The 21378-nt window shown below is 44.7% G+C and overlaps 1 protein-coding gene across 1 annotated transcript in view; it reads left to right on the top strand.

The window, feature by feature from the left end:
* The first annotated feature begins 2345 nt into the window (after positions 1–2345).
* The window catches only part of GPC6 (glypican 6), a 1029119-nt gene continuing 1010086 nt past the window's right edge, over positions 2346–21378 (top strand). The window contains exon 1 of the mRNA XM_028526606.2: positions 2346–3313. Coding sequence (XP_028382407.1) covers positions 3154–3313 — 160 coding nt within the window. The 5' untranslated portion in view covers positions 2346–3153. The remainder of the gene's footprint in view (positions 3314–21378) is intronic.

Raw genomic sequence — 21378 nt, 5'->3', positions numbered from 1 at the left:
TTTTCTATGACTCACGGTCTCTGAGGTTCCACTCATCTTCTGCCCAGAAGAGGCTGCTGTGGAAAACAGCTGGAATGTGAATGCTCTGCATAAACAAGAGTTGTTATTGCCCTAGTAAACATACTCTATTTTCCCAATGAGGCTCACCATTTAAAATGAGGTTTTTTATAATTTTTGGGTGGGGTATGTGTGTGTGTATTGAAGCGACGCCCAAATCATGCTGATCCTTTCTGTAATAGAATAGGTCTTCACCTCCTTTCCTTTCACTCTCCTCTTACTCTGGTCTCAGTCACCTAGAACCTCTCCCATTGTGGCCGAGTTCTGTGTGCTTCTCCTATTCACCTTTCCCTTGTGTCTCTTTGCTTGTGTCCTCTGGTTTGATGTTCTAACTTTTATCCTATCACATACAATGTAAACATGAGTCCTGAGATCCCACTCCTTTAATAACCTTTCTTCCTATCTACACCAAATGCCAGCTTCCCCTTAATGCAAGCCCCCTTCTTTCTAGTCAGGCCTCGTCCATGAACTTCCATGACATTCAGTGCTTATCCCAATACCACCTTTAGGGTCTGCGCCTGCCCTTAGCTGGAAGGTGTCATTGTGCTTTTTCAGACAGTGCTGCATCACCCAACAAGTGGACTAAGAAGGGGTTAAGAGCGCCAGTAAAACAAGTTACTTAGAGTTGACAATCCTACCCTAAGTTGTTTCCCCTCCTGATGGGAGTATACTAATCCATTTATGCTTAGTTAGGAGTTTTCCGCATACTAGTCTTGCCACAAATGCTAAGGTCATTTTATAAGTGTAGGAACTATGTGCAATAACCTCGTGCTGTCTATTTGCACTGGAAACTCATTAAATACTTAATGATTGATTGATTTTTCAGTAGTTTACACCACATACACTATGGTTTTACCCGGTCTTCCTCCACCTCAGATGTCCTTTTTATTGCATTATCTGCTACTTACTGCTAGGGGCAGGGTAAATTATGAGTCCCAGTGTGAAAGGGTAGGCTAAGTTATGTGTGTACTTAACCACTTCCTCTGGGTTGCATAATGCTGATCACCTGGCTGTGATAGAAACTGAAGACTGGCAGAAGTCGTGTCAAATATCATAGAAATGAGTGGCTACAGCAATCCTGAACCCCACCAATCTTATCCTTTGTCTATGGAGACACTAGAATAGATTTTGTTATCTGGACTTCAGGTGTCAAGGAAAATAAGTTTAGAAACTCAAGGCCTGCGGGTTAGCACAATTATAATGAAGGCAGAAGTTCTGCTAAAATTTTAAGAGAAGATCTGTAATATGACTGTTGTTTGGATCTTAAAACGGAGTCTTTTTGGAGGAGAAACTTATTAAAGAGATGAAGGGAGGAATCTAATATGTGATGATGATGATGATGGTGACGACGATGACTGTAATGGTGAAAAAAAAGTGAGTGACTTCAATGTCATGAGTCATTCTGGCCATACTCAACAGCCATCATCAGAAACACATCATCATGTGTGGCTTTATAAATAATCTCCGTACAGCTGGACATTACCCTATAGGAACTTCTGAATAATATGTCGTCTAATATCTATTATACATGTGATCTCACAAGTTAGTAACTTTTTTTTTCTGTCTTAAGTTTATCTACCTTAGCGGTTGCAGGAACTTTGGGTTGTAACACGGAGAATTCAGTGTTCATTAACATAAGAAGGTCAATGGAAATTAGCCAACTCTGAGTTTTCCCTTTTATCCCATTTCACAGAACTTGAGTGCATGGCAGGAAGAAGGAAGTGAACTGATTTTCCACTTGAGAATTCTGTTAACCTGGAAAACAATGTTAAGTCTAGTGGCTGAGGCCATTTGGGGAGACAGAAGAGACAGTTCACTCCTTGCCCCAATAGCTTCCTTCACGCAACCCCCGGACCTCTGCTCTTCTAGTTTTCTGTTGCTTCTGTGTTCTGGTTGGTCTTCTTAACTTTCCAGTTCCTCTACACACCAGAAACCCACCCGTGAGGATTGATGATCAGGATTATGGAGTACTCAAAATTAAAATGGGTCCAGAAACAAAAATTAAAAACAGGTCTCTAATGTGAGCACCAACCGTCTGTCCTTAGAAAATAAAAAACGAACAAAGAAAACCAGAAATTTGACAATTAAGTAGAGTGGGAATCACGCTTTGCTATTGAGGGCCCCCCCTGGACGTTTATCTGGACACTGGCTTTGTGTTTCAGTAGGTCATGCATGTAGTAAGAGCAACAATTGAAATGGCAGTCCTTGACGCCCATAAAAATGTAGTTTAATAACACGAGTTAATGACTTAAAATACTGCGTTTCTAAGTTGATTACTTATGTCATTAAAGGTAGCGTTTTGGGACCCGTATGAAGGATGTGATGGGAATGAGAAAACAGGAATGTTTCCCCCCTTTTTTTCCTCCTGCCAAGCAGAGCTCGATCCAGTCCAGGTTTTCCCTTCGACTCTGCCTCTGAATTTCGGCTGTGCACCGAGTTGCACGTTTCTCTCTCTCCCCTCCTTTCTCCTTCCCTCTTGCCTCCAGGATTTCTCTCTTCCTATTTCAGCAGGACTCTCACAGGCTCCCTCAGTCTGTGTGAAGCTGAGGTTTCCTCTGGAACCCGTATACCCCCAACACATACCTCCACGCAGACACGTCCCCGAGAACCCCGCGCTCGCACGGACACACACACGCGCGCACACACACTCTCGCGCTCGCCTGTCCACCTCCCTCCCGGGAGAGCCGGCGCGCGTTCCCACCTTCGCGGCACTCTCCGGCGAGCCGAGCTCGCAGCGCTCTAGGATTCTGCGGCTCGGAACTCGGATCGCAGCTCTGAACCCTCATGGTGGTTTTTGAAACATTGCCTCCTCGCTCTCGTTTTTATTGCACCGTTTTCGATCTGGGGGGCTAGAGGAGCAAGGCGGCTGTTTTCCCAGCCAGCCCTGGTTGGCTTGCCATCCTCCATCTGGCTTATAAAAGTTTGCTGAGCGCAGTCCAGAGGGCTGCGCTGCTCGTCCCCTCGGTTGGCGGAAGGGGGTGACGCTGGGCAGCGGCGAGAAGCGCGCCGCTGGCTCTGGCGGGCTTTCGGCTTGAGGGGCAAGGTGAAGAGCGCACGGGCCCTGGGGTTTACCGAGCTGGATTTGCATGTTGCACCATGCCTTCTTGGATCGGGGCTGTGATTCTTCCCCTCTCCGGGCTGCTGCTGTCTCTCCCGGCCGGGGCGGATGTGAAGGCTCGGAGCTGCGGCGAGGTCCGCCAGGCTTACGGTGCCAAAGGATTCAGCCTGGCGGACATCCCCTACCAGGAGATCGCAGGTAAGCGCGGGTCCGCGGCCCCGGCAGGCTGCAGCCCTCGCCGGCCACACATGCCGCGGGCCGCCCGGTGCTCTCCTCCTTCCCCTCTTGCTGAGTTGTTGGTGTTCACTTTCTGTCGGGTCTCCCTGCACGCAGCACCACCGCGCGGGGCGGCGGATGCTCCTTCGGCTGCTCCCGCGGGGGGAAGGTGTGCGTCTCAGCAGTCTCATTGTGTGCACACGCGGGAGCGCCCTCCATCCCCTCCCTCCCTTCGTCCGCTCTCGCGCCCTTGCGCCCCCTTGCTTGTTGGCTCCCGCCGGGCGGGCCGGGGAGCCCGGGACACTCGGGGGTAGCCGCCGCGCGGGGGCAGATCGCTGAGCGGGGCGCCCACCCCACGCCTCTCGCTCGGGCAAACTTGGAGAAACTGCGGCCGCAGTTTGCCCAGCGCCACAGTCTGAGTGGCGCCTTCTCCACTCCCGCCCTCGCGCCGGCGGGGGCGGTGGAGAGACGCGGAGAGCTCCCTTGCCTCTCGCTCCACTCTCTCTGCGGTACCGAGAAGCAGACGCGCGGTTCTCCGGCTAGGGCGAGCGAGGCTGTTGGGGGGGCCCACCGGAGGAGTCGGCCTCCAGACTTCCGCAGTTCCCGGCTAGTTTGGGGAGTTCAAGGGCTGTCTGTTTCTGATTTGGGGCGTGCTTCCCCGGTTGCTTTCTGTCTCTTGAGGTTGAGGGGGGGAACCCCAGCCTCCCGGCGCAGCGCCGGTTCCTGAGCGCGGCCTCATACGCAGGCTCTTGGTGGCCGACCCAACTTACACGGGTGGCTCAGAAGTGGATTGGTCTCAGTGTCCCCTGCGTGCCCGGCTGCTAGCATTACTCCATCGAGAGCCTGAGAGCCCCCACCCGCTTTCTGGGTGCCAGTGTTGGGGTAGCACTTGGTCTCCGAGAACTTGCGCAGCAGCCTGGGTGCGTGTTTTCCGGTTCTTACCTCCAACCGAGTCCCAGCTCCTCTGGGGTTCTGTGAATGAAACGTGTCGGGGAGAGATAATCCTGTGGCTGCGAAAGAACTGAACAGAGAGAGGCACCAGGAGGCCAAGAGATGCTGCGAGGGCGCGGGCTGCTCAAACTGGAAGCTGAAGTCCTCAGTGACCTCAGATGGCCCAGTCCAAAGGCTGAATTTCCACCAGCCTTTCCGCGTTTTGCCAAAGAATCAGTCGATGGATGACAAGCATTTTGCAGATATCCTTACACATAACAGTTTCGATACATTGTGGGATTGCTATTTTATTACGGGTGATCTACCAACTCCACAAGTGAGGGTTTTTGCTTACGCTGAAATACCACATTTATATGAATGTAGGCATTAGAAATAGCCCATACATCACGTGAACCGAGAGGATTGTACACAGAGAGCGTTTTCCAGTTCTGAGCCAGACACGGCCAGGCTCTGGTGAGTCCAAGGCGGAACCTGTGTCGCATTAGAAGGCTCCTTTCCTACCCTGGTCCAGGACTCCTTAATTTGCTAATCAGTGAATAGAGACCCGCTGCCCCTACAGCTCCTTAAGTTTCTCAACTCCCCTTCCCCTTTTGTCTACTGTTATTTCATTCTTTTTAATTAATTGATAAGGATCAGCTTTGCTTTTTTTTTTTTTTTTTACCCTTCCCAAATCTCAGGAAATTCAACTTTTAAAAGGTTTGGAGTTTGGATGACTTCTTTTAGGAACTTTTTTTCTCCTCTCATCTGGGCTTTTTGAATCTGTATCTTTTAAACAGGTATTTCTCCCAACATGATTTTAGACAAGATATGTAAAAGAGTAAAACTGCTCGGTATTTTGAAATGGCTTCAGGCTTCTTTAGTGGATAGTGGGACTTTCTGGAGACTACAATTCCTGCTTAGCGTGCTGCCCATCTCCTTAACATAAGGTGAAGGTTTTCGGTGTAAATAATTTCTGTCTGTGGTCATCATTTACTTTCCTGAGGTCATATGCAGAGGTTAAACTAAATCCTTCAGTATACTTTTAACTACAGACTCTGTTTTTAACTACAAGGTTTCCTCTTGACAATTACAGTGATTGCTAATAGCTATGGATTTCTAAAACGTGTGCACTTTTTTGAAAGTCACTTTCTAGGACTAAGAGTAGTACTATTGACTCGAAATCAACAAGGTACAGATCACTTTGGAGTCAGAGGCACATCTGGTAGGAAAAGAAATGAACTGTAAGATAACCGTATATTAAGGATATACATTTATTTTTCAAAATAAACTTTACTCAGTGCTACTCATTGCGGTGGAACTTATCACTTAGGAAATATGTCCCTTTATTGCATGAACACACTCTTCCTCCCCCTCCCTCGTTCCTGATACAATTTACAATAATTAACTAGTATGTGGCGGTTATCCTTTCTTCAAACTCTTTTTCATCTTGTGCCTTGTTTGGACTTTTAATGGTTCACTTGAGAAATGGCATATGCTGCTTGTCTGCCAGGGAACATGAATTTAAAGGAACTGCCGTTCAGAATTGAGATTCCTGAAATCTGTTTCTCATTGAAGGACATTTGCAGGTAGCTTGCCTGGTAAAACAACGGAAAAGTAATAAGGACATTATGTTTCATCACAACATTAGTGAAGTTCTACTCAGAACTCGCAATTGTGAAACGGTGTTGCCCTCTTCTATTTTAAGATAAAAAGGGAGTTCTTCAAACTCCAAAGATGAGGGATTGTGATGGGTAATATATAAAGTTACACTCTCCGAGAGCGCTTGGGAAGGAGGAGGCTGTCAAGGGGCAGTTTGCACCATTAATCTTCACTCAGCCTTGATTTTAAAGCATCCCAGGCAGTTCGCATACACTATCTGTCCTTGCTTGAAAGACCTCCCAAAGGGGCAGGCTCCCAAGCCCCTCTCAGCCATCCATTCTAATACTTAGCAATTCTTGTGGCATCAGAATGTTCTCAGGTATCTCGCCAAAAGCTCTCACAGTGCGCTTGCTTATTTTCTCTTGTTCTGTCTTCTGGGAAGAAACTGAGCAGTGGGTCATCAAGTTCTTTGTGGGGACTGTTATTCTGATCAAAGGTCAGTGTGAAATATCACAGTCTTCCTTTGAGCATCGGTAGTATTATCTTCTTTCCAACCCGACTCATCTTGATGGCTCTGAACTTCTAATGGAACTCCACAGCTGAAAAGAGCATCCACTGGAAAGTCTGGGCAATTCAGGAAATGTTGTTTGAGGCTCACTGGGCCACTCTTCATGCTTTGAGCCTTCTTGCAGTCATTTATTGTGTTACTTTGTAGTGGACTAATGGTGACTTACGATTATACTTGCAACTTTATTTAACAGTCTGTTACATAGAAATTACTCCATACCCAGCACTTAATTGGAAACATTACCTACTTTTAAAACTTTGCCTTATCGGCTCCTTTTAATACCTCAGGAGATCCTATCATTATCCTCATTTTATAGATGGAGAGATTGAGCAACAGGTGACTTGAACAATTAACTTGCCCAAGGTTGACTCTGTGAGAAAGTGAGGAGGCTGGAATTCAAAACCAGGCACTCAGGTGCATCGACTTAACCGTGGCCACTGCCATTCTGTATTTGTTGAATGACAGCATGGTAAAATCAGTTTTTTCCTCATTGAATATTGTATATAGCTTGGTATTACAGTCACCATATGTATGTCCTCACAGTTTGTGCTGAATAGTTTCTATTTATTTGCAAAGTCTAGTAGGAGTGTCCACCTTGCGGCCTGCAGGCCATGTGTAGCCCAAGATGGCTGTGAATGCAGCCTAATGCGGAATCGTAAACTTACTTCAAACATTGTGACCTTTTTTTGTGACTGCATGTCACAATGTATTTAATGTGCAGCCCGAGACAACTCCTCTTCTCCTAGTGTGGCCCAGAGATGCCAAAAGCTTGGATGCCCCTGACAGTTTTCAAAATCACTTTGACTTTGGATTCTATGTTCTCAGGAATGCACCACACTGCCCAAACTAAGTTGTCCAGGTATTATGCATTTTCCCTGTCATTTCAGCTGCATAGATGTGATTATATGAAAGGTGGAAACTAAATGACTTGCACTGATTTTTTTTTCCAGTATAACGGGCCTACTGGAACATTGGGGTAGTCCAACAGGAAGCTATCACCCAGGTAGAGGGAGGAGGGAAGTTTCTGCCCACAGGTTAGGAGAACAAATAAATAAATAAATAAATAACTGTTTTCAGCATTCACTTTGCCCCTTCTCCTGTCTCAGGCATTTTGAGAACTGGAGGGCTACCACCGGATGTTAAAAAAACTATCAGACAGAAACAAACAGACTCGTAAATACAGGGAACAAACAGACTGATGGAGGCCGCAGAGGAGGGTTTGGGGAACTGGTGGAAAAGGTGAAGGGGTTGAGATGTGCGGGCTGATAGTCACAAAATAGTCACCGGGATGTAAAGTGCAGCATAGGGGTGCAGACAGTAATGTTGGAGTAGGTATGTATGGTGCCAGGTGGGTACTGGAAATAACAGGGGAAACCTTTTCCGAAGTATGTGACTGTCTAACTGCTGTGTTGTACCGCTGAACTGGAACAAGTTATCCCTGACTGTTGTGGCTCATTTGGTTGAGCATCATCCTGCAAATGGAAAGGCTGACCGGTTCAATTCCTGGTCCGGGCACGTGCCTGGGTTTCCGCCTGGTCCCCAGTTGGGACGGCAACAGATGTGTCTCTCCCTGTCTTTCTCCATCCCTTCCCCTCTCTGTAATATAAATAAAGTCTTAAAAAAACAAAAACAAAATAATGTTGAATGGAAACTGTAATTGGAAAAAAATTGGAAAAAATTAATAAAGAATTAAACTCTTACCTGTCTTCTTGATATCAGCTTATCTCAAAAATCTAAAAAGCTATCTGAAAGTTTAAGATTAAACAATACAGAACATTTGGTTATACTGCACTTTCTTATACTGGAAGCTTTCGTAGTCCTTCTTTAGTGGTTTCAAATCTGAGACTATGAAACGCTTCAGTGTACCTGGCCTTTGTCCAGCAGTACTTTTCTTTCTTTTGGTGGGCTTCCCAGGGAACCTGCAGCCCCTCCCTCTGCGCCCCACCCCCGCAGCAAACCAGCTTAATGTGTTTGCCATTAACACAGACCTTTCTTCAGTTTGCATACAGATACCACCTTCGCGTACGTGGGAAAGCAGTGTTTGGTGACTCTTTTCCACACACGTTAAATGTCCCAGTTGGGGATGAATTATTTAATTTCCGTGTATCTGCCTGCTGCACGGATTTCTGGTTCCCGTGTCCATCCTTTGGTTGGCTGATATTTTTAAAGCCATTTCAAAGAACAGGGTGAGGTATAAATGGGTTAGCTGAAATTCGCATATATATTTTTTAATGATTCATCAAGTCACTTGCTTTCTAAAAGAACCACATTCCAGGTATCAAAGCAATCTGAAATCTGGGCTATTAGGAGTGCCACTTGTTAAATTCCTGATCTGAGAATTAATTTTAGAATGATCCTTGCGAACAGAGTTATCTTAGGTGATTTAATTAGAGGATAGCACGTCATCATTGAGAACAAGAGTTCATTTGAGTTGACTGATGTACTTTTTTGCTTAAAACTACAGAGAAATGTAGGCCACTATCAAAAGTCATTTAAAATACACAGCATTACTTTCTTCAAAATGTTATAATATAAACATTGCATCATAATTTATGTGAGAGCATGACCAGTTTTCTTTTATAATTATAGGTGAGTTTAATGAACACTTAAAAAACTCAAAATGATTAAGTCCTTTTAAGCCAAAGTGACTTACCACTCGGTCGCTAGATTTGTATAGAAAGAGGAGTTTAGGTTAAACATTGTAGTAGAGGAATTATTGATAAAATAATTTCATTAGCTTGATCTTAACTTACATTCAAGCTTACAAAAGCAACATTATAAAACTATTTTCCCCTTAATTCTCATCTTTCAAAAGACTTTTAGCAAGGCCAGCAAGGTGACTTAGAGTTGTCTTGCCAATGTAAACAGAATACTTCATTGTCATTTATACTTGGTGCTTATATCCCTGTATAGACCAAATTCTTCTCTGTTAAATTCTTTAGCTGGCACATGATTTGACTTTAAACAGAGTCATAGATTTCCTCCGTATTATTCATTTTTCTATGATGGTACAACTTGAAAGTATAATTGGTTCTCTGGGATGGCCTATTAATAAATAAAGGGTTTCATAGTGATAAGTCTTAGGTAAAAGGTTAAAAATTCTAATGAACCTGGATGGAAATGTTTAAGAGTTTTTAATAAACCTGGACGGAAAATATTTTTAAACAAATGCACCAGTTAGTAACAAAGAAAAACAGAAACTCGATCCCACGTTTACACATTATCCAGGTTATTGGTTATTTTTATAACCTATTCTCCATTTCCTTTAAGCATCTATTTTGCATTCATCCAATAAGTATTTCTTGTTTACCTACTGGATGCAAGCTGCTGTGCCAGGTGCTGGATAGAGGGCCCCAGGGAAGTCTAATCCGGGAAGGGAAGCAGCAATAAGGGCACCATTCACCATGGATGGCTGAGGTAACTGCACGGCACCCGGGCACCTGGCACTGGGAGAGCAGTTCATAGGAGCGTCTGAGCTCATCGCGGGCTCAGCGATGTGCTGCTCTCTGAGGAAGAGCCACGGGCTCCGGAACAGGAGTACAGAGCCAGTGAGGGAGGGGAGAGTGCAGGGCGCACACGTTGCCTCTGTGGTAAGAAGACCCTGAAAGCATGAGGCACATCCCAGAACCTGGGGGAACACCCAGTGAAAGGGGAACAGGATGAGCGAGACACTGGAGAAGAAGAGTCTGAGGACCACTGGAGTGATGACTCATGTACAGGATCCAAAGAGGACCTGTGCGTGTTGGCCCTGCACCTACCTTTTCACCATAGGCACGTGTGGCCTATGGACGCTAAACCCATGTGTTTACACAGCCAGTTGTTTAAAACACAGTTCCAAAGAAGCACATTTTTAATCACTTAGAGCCTTCCTGTTTGTGTGCCCCACAGAACTGCACCCGACATCTGCTAGCTATTTATAGGACAAATCCCGGGCCCCTAAAGGGCTCCAAGCCACGGCTGCCCTCCACACCCTAAGGCTGAGCAACAGTGTCCAGATGAACAGTGTCCGTCCCTCTCCCCTCCTACTCGGGAGTTCCCTTAACTGCTCCCCTTCCTGGTAGTGGCCCCTCTGTCACCTCTGGAAGGGCTCATGCTGTGAGGGACAGGCTCTCACATGCAGTCTGTCAAAGTGACACCCAAGTAAAGCTCTTTGGGTCCCCTAGTCACCTCCGGGTTCTGTCTCTTTCCTTGATCAGCCCTGAAATCCCTATAACTCAGTGTAATGACTTTGGCCTTGAGCTCAGAGCGGTAAGAACCTGGTGGGAAAGTGTTTGCGTCAGGGTTGGACATGGGTCTGAAAGGTTGCTGTGGTTGGTCTGTAGAGTACGGATCAGAGGGAACAGAAGCAGATATAGGGAGAGGAGGTGGTGTCAGCTTTGGACTGGGCTGGTGACGGTGGAAGTGAAATGAAGTCGAAGGATTCAAGAAACACTTAGGAGGTACAATTGATATCACCAAAAGACTATTGATTAATCAAAAGTTGTATATTGAGCATCTACTAGGTGATTGACAATGAACGGAGACTGATGTGTGTGTGTATGTGAATGTGAAAGAGAGAGAGGAGAGATTGGGCGAGAGAAGTGACCCAGAAACATTCATTTGGTTAACGAGGCCATGCAAATACTTTGACATAGCTTATTGTGCTTTGCAGTGGAGACCACACTAAGTATCATAAAACCTGCAGAGGATATAAGAATACCAGTGTGGCTGAGACAAAGGGGTTTCCCAAACAGGGTGGGTGAATTGTTAGCTCTCAGAATGTGCAGAATTATCGAAATGTCTGTCATCAGCTGTGCCCATTTTGAAATGTAAGTCACTTTTCTTCTGTGGCAGTGCAAAAAAAAAATCTTAAAAATGTTCACCAAGATGAAAAATTAATTGCCATATTTTCGTGTGTATAATGGGCACTTTTTTGCCCAAATTTTTGAGGGAAAAATAAGGATGCACATTATACATGGGTAGAACTAATTCCATATCTATATAAATGTTTTAATGCTTTAATTTATCCTTATGTGTTGTAAGTGTAATTCTAGAAAGCAATAACGATATCCATATGCAAAATAATACCCTTTATAATACAAAAAATAGGTATCTAAACATAAGTAATTAAAAAACTGAATTAAAAAAATTTAAATGAAAGATTTTTTCCTGAAAGTTTGGGCCCACAACACGGGTATGCATTATACATGGCAAAATATGGTAGTTACTCCACTCCCCAAGATTGAAACAATGCTGTTTCCAGGTCATAAGTACCAAATATTGGTGACTTCTAATGACCAGGATCACAGAAGGCGGTGGTCTCTAGGACCTTGCTGAAAGCAGGAGGTAACCTTTAATTGGGAAGGCATCAGGGTGCTCCAGAGAAACAGCCAATGGAGTCTACGAGTATTTCTGCGTCTGTCTCCAGCTGTAGGTGTACGTGGAGATTTATCGTAGGAATTGGCTCCCAAGGTTATGGGGGCCAAGATGTCCCACGATGTACTATCTCCAAGCTGGAAACCCAGGAAAATGGTAGCATTGGTTCAGCCTCCAAGGCGGAGAGCCTGAGAAGAGGGTGGGGCGGGGGGCACTGGTAGAAGCCTCAGAGTCCAAGGCTTGAGTCCCAGGCTCTCTGGTGTCCCAAGGCAGGGAAAGATGGACATCAGGGCTCAGGAAGAGAGAGAGGGCATTCCCCTTCTGCCCTTTTGTTCTATCTGAGCCCCCAGTGGGTTGGATGAACACTAACCAATTGGTCACTAGTTAGACTGAATCAAATGCTAATCTCTTCCAGAAGTACTCTCACAGCCACACCCAGAAATAATGTTTTACCAGCCATCTAGGCATCCCTTAGGCCAGTCAAACTGATACGTAAAATTAACCACGACAGGAACCTTGAAGAATGGGTAGCGTTTGACAAAGGGGCATCAAAGAAGAAGGCATTCATGCTAGGTTCCATGCATGAGAAGAACCGTGTGCGTGGAGGATGGGACAGCACAGAGAGGGGTCTGTTAAGAACCTGTGACAAATGACATTCAACAGAGAGAGTGGAGTTGGATCTTTGATGGGCCCGGAAAACCCTAGATTTTATCCAGCAGGAAGCAGGTCATCATCCCAGGTTCTTGGGGGTGAATCGACAAGATGGAAGTTTTATTCTGGGTGGGTCAAGCACTGCACACAGGATGAAAGAGAAGGCAGATCCTGAAAGGCCCTGAGGGAGAGGAGGAGGAAAGCAGGGGGCTGTCTGAGGTACTAAAGCAGGAGGTGCTGGGGGCCGACATGAGAGGAGAAAGGCAGGGGCGACAGAGTTCATCAGAAAAGGGAGGCCAAAAGAGAAAGAACTTTGAAACTTTGCTATGTGGAAGTTTCAATAAGAGAGTTTGAAGAAGGCAAGGTATTAAAACTCTTGCCTGAGCCCTGGCGGACATGGCTCAGTGGTTTGAGCGTGGGCTGCGAACCAAAGCATCGCAGGTTCGATTCCCAGTCAGGGTACATGCCTGGGTTGCAGGCTACGGCCCCCAGCAACCACACATTGATGTTTCTCTCTCTCTCTCTCTCTCTCTCTCTGCCTCCCTTCCCTCTCTAAAAATAATAAAAAAAAGTTGAAAAAATAAATAAAACTCTTGTCTGAAATAACTGTGTCACTTAAGGTACTTTTGGCAGCAGGTCACAGAAAATCCTGAATCAACAGGCTTCCATATTCAGGGAAAGCCATCATTTCACTGAAGGAGTCCCAGCATAGAGCGAGTCTAGGAGTGAGAAAGCAGGAAGCTCACGGTATCCGCAGGGTCCCAGGTCCCCATTCCCCCAGGTCAGCTCCCCTGTGGAAACAAGACCGCTGCCAAAGCCTCATTATAATGGCCAGAGGCACGAAAACAGGTGATTTCTGTAGATGTGTGTGTGTGTGTCTTCTCTGATGAGGCAGACTCCTCTCAGAAGTGGCCCAGAGCATGCCCTCACCTTTCTCGTTCCCCAGTTGCTTCCTATGCCCCAGCCTGGAAGAGAAAGGAAAGGGACCGTGGCCGCTGACCTGGACCAGTCATCCCCCCTTCCAGAAGTGGATGGCCACTGAATGGCTTGGTTAATTTTCATAGTTTTAATGGGAATCCCTAAGAACTGAGGGCTGATGGAAGGAGCCAGGGCTACCCTGGAATCACATGAGATATTAAAAAGCATGCCTAAACTCGAGGTCCATCTTCAGATATTCTGACTTAATCGGTTTGGGACAGGATACTCTCCCTCCCTCCCTCTCTCCCTTCTTGTCTCCCAAGTAATTCCGATGTGCATCCAGGGAGGAGAACCAGCGATCTGGAGCCCAGCTGACAGGCTTTATCTTGCATCAGAATCACACAAGCACCTGCCCCACTCCCAAAGGCTCTGGTTCAGTAGCTCTGGAGTAGGGCCTATCCAGTAGTTCTGGCATTCGGGCAAGTTCTAGGTGATGCTGACACCATTGGTCCAGGCACCATCCTCTGAGTAGCTGGGAGCCACACTCTGGGCGCACAGAATGTAATTTTAAATACGGGTTGTTGTCAGGTAGACAGTCATACTTGGGCAATGATCTTGTGTCCCGCCCCCCCCCCCTTGAACTTGGGTAAGAATCACCACCCAGAATGTGTTGCTACTCCAGATTGTACTTGTGATCTCATCTCCTCAACCTTCTTTCAAGTGTTGACATCGGCCACTGGGGGAACTAAGAGTAACATTGATTGGATCAATTCAATCCACAGTCACCTGTCCTTAGAACAGAAGGAGCCTAAGGCAGCTGCCAAGGGCGTGCCTGCACGAGAAGGAGAGAACCTGTTTTATGGAGGTCCTGGGAAGTTTCTTTCACTGTAAGATCTTTATTATTCTTTGCCACTCTGGCTTTCTGTGGGTACACGGGACTTAGGTTTTAAATTTAATTTTAACAAATTTCTTTGCAAAGAGAACACTTTGGAGCTTTCAAAAAAAAAAAAAAAAAGAAAGGATGAGTAACTTTCAATTATTATTTTCTTCCTGGGTCGGAAACCTCAAACTCAATAGCAGTTGTGAACTTGGAAAAAGCCACCGTGCTTTCAGATATGATGCATATTTTTAAATGGCAGTCCTCAACTTTTTCCTAAAAAAAGTAAAAAAAAATTGTTCTTTAGCTGTTCGTTTTTTTGTTTTATTCCAAATTCCAATGATTGGGACCTTTTAAAATGTAACAAAATGGTAAAGTTAAAATAGCTGACATTCTTTCTTTCTCTTTCTTTTTTTTTTTTTACAGTAAAAGGCTAACAAATACTTAAATGACCTTTGACATAATCAGGGCTCTTGTTTGAAAATAAGAATTTATGATTCTAAAGTATTAATCATCTAGGAATGCGGGATTCCTGGACACTCCTGCTTGATCTATGACAGCTTCTCCTCCAGCTGTATATTTGCATCATACTAAGAGAACATAGTTTACTGTTACTTTTATATTATCAAGTGCTAATGTGTGAAAGGCTTTTACTGCGCTTTTACTACTCATTGGATTAAGTGGTATCTTATTCAATATTCTTTCACATACTTGAGGGTATTCAGACACCAGGAGGTCAAGCACTATGTTAAAAGCTTAGGCCAATCTTTTTATAGGACTGCAATAAAGAATATGTCCACTTTCCTTATATTACCACATGGCTCTTATAAAAGGTCAGTGTCAATTGAATACAAAATAGGTTGCAAATGGCAAATCTTATGTCATCAACAACAAAATTACTATATGTAATCACTTTCCAATTGCCACCTTTCCCTCTATAAAGAAAGGTACCTTGGAGATTTCTTAAAATCAGAGCTCTTCATGATGCGTTTGTACAACAGAGAGGACGTTGTAGAAAGTCAACCTTCTCTGTTTTAGTCAAGAAAATATGTATAAGGTAAACCACTTAAATTCCAGTCTAAATAACAAAGTAAGTGTTCAAGTTTGTTATTCTAGCAAAAAACATGAAATCATGAAATCATACTTTTTCATTTTGTAAAATTGTTATCTTAATTTAACAAATCAACTTTGGATCAATTTCTCAGCTTAAGTTATTGATATAAAGATAAATAATATTGTGAGAAGTTGCATGCATAAACAAACCAATTGTTATGATTTAAGAGTGGCAATTTATTCTTTTATTTTTTTTAAAGATTTTATCTATTTCCAGAAAAATGGAAGGGGAAAGAGAAGGAGAGAAACATCAGTGTGTGGTTACCTCAGTGCCCCCACCCAAAAAACTGGCTGGCAACCTAGGCATATGCCCTGACCAGGAATTGAACCAGTGACCTTTCGGTTCATAGGCCGGTGCTCAAGCCACTGAGCCACACCAGCCAAAGCTGGCAATTTATTAGTATCTAGAACATGCTTAGTAATTTATACAAAGGTTTTTAGTTTAGCAAAGGGTTTATTATATGTAGAAATATAGGTTATACCACTCTCAATTCTGTGTTCTAACCAAGATTGCATTTATAACTGGAATAACAAACTATGGAACACATTTAAAGGTGAATTTTAACCTTTATAACCATTAGTGTCTATGGTACAGCTCTTGACAAAACCATCGTTACTCCTCTGAAATAAATACTTTCAAAAGTATGACCTTGTATTTGAAAAAAAGCTTAAAAATGCTCTGTGTTTGGAAAGCCTTTGAAACAGTATTATTTTGAGAAAAAAAAAATGAGCCTCTCTCACAATTACTATAATCAGGACAAATAGCACGATGGAATACAAATAAGCAAGAGCAGACTTTTCCCAGCTCGACATTTCCTAAAGCTATCTTCATTCAGGGTGACAATTCCGATTTTAACCTAATTAAGCATTCGAGAGAACCAGTGTCCCTGGAGATAAGCCTGAAGGTTCCTGGAAGTCCCAGGTCTGCCCCGCGCCTCCCGGGCACTTCCAGGGAGCGGCTGTCTGGGACTTGGGGAAGGTGTGCTGGGTGCCCAGAAGGAGGGTCTGCTGTGCGCAGCGGCAGCCTGGAGGTATACGCCACCTAAGCCACAGTTCAGCCTGGTTACTGTGGAATTGATTTTCACGGCTCATGACAGAAGCTGTTTTCAGCCCTTGAAAAGGAAGTGGCTGGGGCTGATACTCCTAACACAAACAGCAAATTGCTCCCTGCCTTTCATAGCATTCCAGGTCTGTTACGTTAAGGTTCTAATGGCCTTTTAACAGTGTTTCCAGCTGAGCAGCAGATGTAAAGGATACTGAACATTGAAAGCACTGTTCTTTTTCTTCCCCTCCCTGAAAGAATCATTTTTTACAGGCATTGTACTAACACCATAGCCTAGGACTTAGTCCGGGGCATGTTAGATTTGAGAAACTGAATCAAATCTCAGAAAAATATAAAGTACTGTCAGCGCCCCTGAATCGGCCACTTTTACTGGGCCATGTGTCCCACAGTGCAGCCCATCAGGAACCGAGATTGTTGTCACCGTTAGGAGTGGCTCTGTTTGGTCGTGTTTCAACAGGGAGAGAAGTAATTAACGGAACCCATGAAGCCTCGGAAACGCCTTCCACTTTAAGTGAATTCATTTCAATCCTGAAACGTGCAGTGTGTTTCTGACAACACTGCATTGAACTTCTGGGGCTATATCCAGCCTACTTTCGGCTTCCCTTTCTGTTGCTCCGAGTGTTGGGTTTGACCTTCTGTTGGGGAGGGTGTGAAATGTCACCCAGACGGGCGGCTCTGCTCTCCCCACATGGGAGCACACCCAGGTTCGGCCTGTTGAAGAAGGTTGGCACCTCGGCCTTGGGGACTCGTGCGGAAGAAGTGAAATGTAACCGAAGAATACTTGTCGAATTGGACTTTAAAAAAAAATTCGAGAAACAGGATGTCTTTTGATTTCACTTAGGTTCAAGCCATGCTTCCTATTTCGAGTTTCCAGGGGTGACTAGATGAGGTGAGAGAAAAGCAGCCAGGCAGGTGAGTCACCGTCCCTCCCTCCAGCAACTGCCCGCTTTTCCAAGCTTTTGGGAGGACCTTTCTGCAGTTGTGAGCTGCCACCATTTGTCCTCGCCCACATGGACAGTGTGCCCAAACTGCCACCTGGATATGAAGAGGAATGTAGCGTCCTCTCCCTCCTCTCCCTGTTTTCTGCTTCCTCTTCCCTCTCGTCTTCGCTCACATCACCTCTCTGGCTGTGGGATAACTAGGAAACACAATCGTGCGATCGCATTTAAAATTCAGTGGGACCGGTTGAGGTCTGTTAGGTGACAGTGGACCATGTGGGGTACTTGCTCTGGGGTCCTGGCTAAGCAGCGGTAGCTTTGACTCTTGGCTGTACTACTGAGCCTTGTTTGCAACTCTCTGTGCCTATGTTTTCTTTCTTTGCCTTTAAAAAAAATCTGCAAATAGGGCTAAGAACAGTCTTTACTGCTCATTATTGTGATTGTGTGCAATGAATGAACATTTATGAAACTCTTAGAATAGTGCTTTGGATACAACAAAGGCTATTATTATATGTTTGTTAAATAATAAATTACAGATAACTAAGGAACCCGCCGCTTGATGGCATGGGGAATGACAAGGGGGCGATCCTCCCAGGGAAGGGGGATGAGTGAGTTTCCTTGGGCGGGCTCCTCCCGTCTCCAGTGCAGGGCCCTGCCGACCCACGTGGCCGATTTCTGTGGTTGGTGTACTTTGTGGTCTGATCTTGTGTGACCTGGGAAGGACCGGTGACCCTGTGGATCCTTTTCCCGGACTAGTCCCCTCACATTGGCCTTTCTGGCCCGGGAGGCCTTCACCTGCCCTCTTCCCACCCTGTAACCTTGATCACTTGTTACACTGGGACTGTGGCAAGGTGCCTTCTGATACTCCCCCCCAGGAGGGTGCCCTAGAGCCTGACTGGGGTGTAGCCCTCCCTCTGTACCTCCAAGGTACTCCCTTGGGGTACCTCCAAGTTTACTCCAAGGTCTTTGCCATGGAGCCCACCAGGCAACATCTTCACAGATTCTGAAACAGAATTTAGGCTGGAAATCTTTCTTCTCTTTGGCTTTTCTGTGTCAATGTGCAGCTCAGAGAGGAGAAACTGGGAAAGTGGGGGAACCACGATCTTCCCTTCATCTCCCTTCTTCCCCAGACCCCTGGGGCATGGGTGGGTTTGCGGCCTTTTCTCCTCTGGGCTGGGCCTCAAGCCCTTCAGCCAGGACTGAAGACGGTTGTCTCCTGAAGGGGTCAGGCAACACCTGACGTCCACGCACCTGGAGGTGGCGGCTGGGGAGAAAATAATGACGTAATGGACGAACAAAATGCAATCAGTTAAGTATTTGTAAAATATTACCCCTGTTGTATTCACAATATGAAAACCTCTGAAGAATCTCTCAAACATCAAGTGAACTGGGAATAATGCGCATTCTCTGTTTTTATGGGAATCTCTGGGCTTCTTGGCAGAAGGTATGATATAGAGGCAAAAGAACTTAATTCCTTGTTTTGTGCTTACAAATTGGTTATTTTAAAATTTCCCTACCTCTTTGAACCTCGGTTTTCTTATCTATATAAAAGGGCAATAACATAGCCTGGTTCATGTTATTTTTTTTTTGCTAGGATTAAATGGCATAATGCATGTGAACAGCCTGACAGAGAGAAGTCTCCAGTAAATGTTACTTCTTTTTTTGTCCAATTCCCTCCTGATGCATGTATCGTGATGGGAAATCTTCCTACTTCTTATTCAGAAGAGGAGCAAAACCGAGTAGGCTGTAATCTCCACTCTAAGATTTAGTCATTTTTAATTTCCTTTTATGATAAGCTTCTAAGAGAGAGGCTCTAATAGAACATTAAAAGGTGATCTTGAAATGCTCTTAAATGTCACATAGCAGATCTTTTTAAAAAACATTTACTTTCTCTTCTTTTCAGTCTTCTGGAAATTGGCTCTGAAAATTCTCTTTCATGCCCGTCTCCCAGGTCACATTTTGTGTGGTATGTGCTGTCAGCATGTACAATGGATACATTGCCCTATTTTAATTTGCTCTGGTTATTTTAATTGGCTTAAACCAGTGCTTCTTGAACTTGAGTATGCATCAGGATCAGCCAGAAGGCTCGTTCAAAGCTGGGTCTCACTTGGGCGTGTTTGATGCAGTAGATCTGCGATGAGGCCAGGGCCAGGGTGGCGCCGATGCCCATGACCCCGAGACCACACTTGGAGAACCGCCGCTTCAAGTGGAAGCCTTATAAACTATCAGTGGCTTGAAAATAAATTTCAACCGTGGTATGACATGTTGGTTACACATTCCAGAACCCAAACTTTATCTTTGTAACTTCCCCCTTCTTCTAGAATTTTTGTCTGATAAAACCTTTTCCACTAAAGTTTTCTTTTTTTAATTTTTTTTAAATTTTTTATTGAGTTGGGAGAGGAGAGAGAGAGAGAGGGAGAGAGAGAGAGACATTGAGACATTGGTTTGCCATTCTACTTATTTTTGCATTCATTGGTGTACCGTATTGGGACCGCCCTTTAACTAACTGAGCTACCTGGCCAGAGCCGGAACTTTTTTTCCTGCGTCTCATTTTACTTGCTCATGACAATGCTTGGTCTGTCTACTCCCTTTTCTCCACCAAGTAAAATCCAATTTAGCTCAAATATGCTTTCATGAATTTGTCCTAGGCTACCTAGTCCCTATTTTCTTCTTTGCTAAACTTTGTCTGTTTATTTGGCGATTAATCAAATCCCTTCTCCTTTAGACTGTTACTTAGACTGTCTTGAGTCGCTTAAAAGGAGTCCCTTCATTTCTGTTTCCTAAATTGGCCTCTGTGAAAGCTGAGGGCACTTCAATACATATGTGTACCCCCTAGAGCGCAAGGCTTGCACATAGTAGGGACTTAATAAATAATTACTACCCCTTGACTAGAAATATAGAGACTGTTTTGGGGGGCAGGCATTCCGGCAAAATTAAATCATGTAATACAAGGATACTCTTGTATTTTCTTGGAAAGATTGCAGCTGATACGTTACTTTGGCTTAAGTCGGTGGAGTGAGTTTGTGAAAGCACAGACCGCCAGCGTTTGTTGGGGGAAGCGTGTGTTTTGTTGCTTTCATTTTAAAGCATAATGTTTCTCCTGATGAAGTACCTGCTATATGTAACTATTTGTCTATGAAAATGTTTTTTTACATGTGACATATTTTAGCTATCACTGATAGCAGCTTTCAAATACAGTACCTGGAAAGTGTAGAGAAGTTACATGTAAAGAGTACTTTAAACTGCCGTGACATTTCTTTGGAGATACATTGATAGAGAGCGAGTCAGTTTAAAAGCCAGGCCTAGGGATAAAGCCATCCGACTGCACCCCCTTTGAAATGATCTGTTTATGACGGAGGTTTGAATAATGAATTATGCCCCTGGAATGTTTATAGGGAGCACTTGCAGTTTTGTGAATTCCATTGGAAGCTGTTACCTACCTCCGTTCTTTGAACTGACGTCATTTCCGGTCAGTAAAATTTACTTTTAATTACTTGGGTAAAGGATAGCAGCCGCAGTTTCCCTGCCCTGGAGGTGCACACAGAGTGGTGAAGACAGACAGATGGATGGGTGATTTCAGTATAGTGTGAGGGATGGAGGGATAAAGGCACTGGGAGCAGGGCGGGGGGAAGCAGGTAACGGGTGGAAGGCCGGTAGAGGTACCCCGTGGAAAGGGGAGGGGAAGAAGAGGGGGCTCTGAGTCGGGGGTTAGGAGGCACCTTCTCCTTCACTACAATAAGTTATTCTTATAGAGTATTAATTGTTCTCTCATACGAATGGATGAACACCAGTTCTGTAGTAAATAGGAAAGGACGTTCTTCTGTTAAACAGAAGATTGTGCCCCAGGAACCCCTCCAAATTGGGCAACTCTGGTTTCGAAAGCTGCATCATTTGACCTTTGTTCAAGCAAATAGAACATGCGTCTATCCTTAGGGAATTGTATTTAACCTTAAATTGTCATAGCTCCCATATGTTAATACAGTTTCTGGTGAAATATTAGGAATATAACCTATTAAAGTGGGTGTGATATGTGTG

Source organism: Phyllostomus discolor, chromosome 11 (assembly GCF_004126475.2).
Source record: "Phyllostomus discolor isolate MPI-MPIP mPhyDis1 chromosome 11, mPhyDis1.pri.v3, whole genome shotgun sequence".
NCBI classification, from domain to species: Eukaryota; Metazoa; Chordata; class Mammalia; order Chiroptera; family Phyllostomidae; genus Phyllostomus; species Phyllostomus discolor.
Note: the sequence above shows the minus strand (reverse complement) of the source record. Positions and strands in the feature narration are given on the sequence as shown.